Source organism: Microtus ochrogaster, linkage group LG5 (genome assembly GCF_000317375.1).
Source record: "Microtus ochrogaster isolate Prairie Vole_2 linkage group LG5, MicOch1.0, whole genome shotgun sequence".
NCBI lineage: Eukaryota > Metazoa > Chordata > Mammalia > Rodentia > Cricetidae > Microtus > Microtus ochrogaster.
In genome coordinates, this window is record NC_022031.1 from 50,054,124 (window position 1) to 50,057,689 (window position 3,566).

The 3,566-nt window shown below is 52.4% G+C and overlaps 1 protein-coding gene across 1 annotated transcript in view; it reads right to left on the minus strand.

The window, feature by feature from the left end:
• Positions 1-2,904, minus strand: part of Ctnnal1 (catenin alpha like 1) — a 48,544-nt gene extending 45,640 nt beyond the window's left edge. Inside the window, exon 1 of the mRNA XM_005362204.3 lies at positions 2,684-2,904. Within this exon, the coding sequence (XP_005362261.1) occupies positions 2,684-2,830 (147 nt within the window). The 5' untranslated portion in view covers positions 2,831-2,904. The remainder of the gene's footprint in view (positions 1-2,683) is intronic.
• Positions 2,905-3,566: the final 662 nt, after the last annotated feature.

Consider the following 3,566-nt stretch of genomic DNA (forward strand, 5'->3'; position numbering starts at 1 on the left):
CACACTGCACAGTGACTTCACACTGCACAGCGACTTCACATTGCACAGTGACTTCACACTGCACAGCGACTTCACACTGCACAGTGACTTCACACAGCACAGCGACTTCACACTGCACAGCGACTTCACACTGCACAGTGACTTCACACTGCACAGCGACTTCACACAGCACAGTGACTGGTCTTCCTTGTTTACCTCAAGCCCTGTCTCCTACACAGTGTCATCCTTGATTCAAACTGAGCTCGCAGAACATATATTATTGATAATGCTCACTTGATCCCTGGCGTGTGCTCGCTATTCTATACACACCCTACCTCCCAACTAAAACATAAGCCCTTCAAAGAGCAGCAGCTACGGAGTATGCAAGAAATCCTTGCTTAACGTACTTAAAATATCTTGGGGGAGATGTGGAAATGAGTTGGATAATCGTGTTGTATCTTTAGAAGAGAAACACTTGAGCACGGGAGTTTTCTAGAGAGCTCACCATCACCCCACCAAACACAGAGTCTTATAACATTCAGGCTGGCCCCAAACCCCTAATTCTCCTGCCTCCCCTTTCTGAGTGCTGGGATTACAGGCATGAATCGCCAACGTTTGTGTGATAACTGGGAATCAACCAAGGGCCAGCTCTCAAACTGAGCTAAGTCTCCAGTTCTAATATCTTAAACACCCTGAAACTTTAAAAATCAGTCTAAATTATCTGTACTTCCCTGACTTGTTAATCAAGCATCCTAAGCAAGCTTTATGCATCTCCTGATACTATGGGGAACTTAACTTTGTCTGGTTGAGGACAGTCAACCACTAAGCCCTCAGTTGTGGAACTGTGTCACCACTAGTGTACAGAACCTCAGCTGTGATTCTGATATCAAGCGGGGAGGGGTGTTTTCCCTCTAGCTAATTTTTAGCAGCAAGTAACACTTTCCCTCTTCTACTCTCCATACTCCATGTCTCCCCCCCCCAAAAAAAATAAAGCTCTGTAGTACTGGCCTGTTTCTAGCAATGATACGATACAAAGTTACTGTTTTTCCAGACTGCAGCTCTCTGCCTAGTTTTTCTACTGTGGAACTTTTTCTTTGTAACTAGTCTGCGCTGACCTCATCGCTCTGTCTAAACTCTAGAAGAGACCCAGGAGTAGCTAAAGGCTGGCTTCTGGAGTCGAGCTGCCTGGAATCAGACCCCAGTTTGTCACTTAAGAGTTGAAACCCCTAATAACAGGTAAATTGATCTAACTAACCCTCAATTTCTTCATCTGCCTCATGAGAATATACATATATCTCACCTAATGCGGGGGGCAAGAACTGCGCTTAGAGCACAGCCTGCGATGGCTAAAACACTATCAGTTTCAAGTCCATCACTCTCTCTCTCCCCTGTAAAAACGCTTCGACATTTCTCTCCACTTATGGATTGTGGTTGTTCTGCTGACAGGGGTGCGGGGGAGTTCTCCGGGGTGGAAGGAGGTGTAGACACTAGAAAAAAACTACAGCCTTCTTTCCATGGATCAGGAAGAGGTCAAGAGGCAGGGAGTGCCCCCGTGTAGTCACCACTGTTACACTAATGACAGGATGCAGGGCGGGGTGGGGGGTGAGATGGGGATATTTACTTAATTAGCATTAGAAGAACCTAGGGAATAACAACAATTTTCAAATATTTTCAGGGCAGCGCTGGAACAGAGGCAACACCTAAAACGTCTCTGTATGGACTAGCGATAACCTCCTCTTCACTAAAAGTGCTTATGTAAGGCATTGGTGGCCAGGTGTTGAGGGTGTGGTAAGAAATGATTTTTTTTTTTAAATTTAGAGTCAGATAATTTAAGATTCTTTCTACCTCTAAACTCTTGGTAATCCTGGCATGAGTCACCAAGATGTTACAGCTTAGTATGAGTCACACATCGCCAACGCACCGCCAAAGACAAAATTCTTCACTTGGTGTTTGGCACAGTACCCCAGCAGTAGGTGAGGAATTCTAGCCCTCGGGTTATATATACCTCAGCTCAGAGAAGCAAAACTTTTCTAATTAAGCACATCGCTTAGGTGATTCTAGACTTCTTTTATAACCCACAAATACAATAATGCATTAATCCTAACTGAGACCTGGCAAAAAGCTGTGCATCGGGATTAAGCCTCAAGCACTACTTCCCGTCACTCTGCAGAGTACACGCAGGCAGAGGTGGGCAGGCAAGTAAGTGACAGGGAGGGACAGGACAGGTGGCCAGGGTGGGTGGGAGTTGGGCGAGGCCACACACGACCAAAGGAACTGGACAAAGGCCTTGGAGAACACGCCGGAGTGGGAGGCAAACTGGAGAGCCCTAGTCTGCGTCCCGCGCCCGGGTCTGGCCTGGGATGCGGACAGCGGCGGCGGCGGACTGCGCAGCTGCAGCCGCCGCGGCTCTGAGAGGCAGAGGACCCCGCAGGGGTCCTATCATTCCGCCGCTGGGCCTCACACGGCAGAAACCGCAGTGCCAGGCGAGTCCGGCCGCTTAGGCCGGACAACGCACCTGCTGGGCTCAGACACCTCACTGCGCGCCCAGGAGTAGCTGCCCCGCCCCGGGCCCCCACGCGAGTCCCGCCGCCGCCGCGCTCGCGGAATGCGGGACAGCGCCGCCTCCCGCCCCGCCATGCCGGGCCAGGGAAGAGCTGCAGCCGCCATCGCGGGCCGCGCACACGGGGACTAGGGGCTGCAGTACCTGAGAAACCAGGGGCAGCAGCGTCTGCTCCACCGAGCGCGTTCTGATCTCCAGTCCCGAGTCGAAGGCGAAGCCAGACGCGTTGCAGGAGTGGACAGCTCCCGCACCGCCGCAGCCGCCGCCGCCGGGAACCGGAGAAGCGGCCATAGCCCTCCACCGGTCGGACCGCCCGCTCTCCGCACCAGTGCGGGCCCGCCAACCAGCCCGCCGGTCGCCCGCCGCCTCGCAGGCCCCACCCCTAAGCCTTGTGCCACCACCTCGGCCCCGCCTCCACGCGACCCCAAGCCCGATAGCCACGCCTCTAGGCGGCACCACCGGCTCGGCCCCGCCCCAAGACCACCCCAACCTAGTTAATCCCGCCCTCAGCCCTGCCCCTAGGCCACGCCCACCTTCCCGTAGTCTGGAGGGAGCAGTTGGGGTTCATCAGCCCCGCCTCTAGGGCGGCACGCCTCCTCCTAGCTCCACCCCAAACCCTGGGAGCCCCACCCACCAGCTGCTATTGACCCACCCCTCGGGCTCCGCTCTCTGCACGCCCGCCCCGTAGGCCCCAGCAGTGCCTCTTTCCTCAGGGGTGTGTGCCAAAATGTATTTTACCCAAAGCAAGAAACAAGACACCTGAGGGCCTCCCCATGTTCACAGAGCTTCTTATAACTGTCCTCAGCGAAACTGCCCGCCAAATCCATTTGCCTTAAAAGTCAAAAAATCATACATATTTCTACAAGTTTTGATGGGGTTGAAAATAGTAGGGAATCTCTGCCCTGAGGTGGCAATTATACTTGTAATTATCTTTTCATGGCTTCCCAGGAAGGTCCACCCCATTTCCCCTTTACTCCTATTTTCTTTTCCTTTTTTTTTTTTTTTTTTTTTTTTTTTTTTTTTTTTT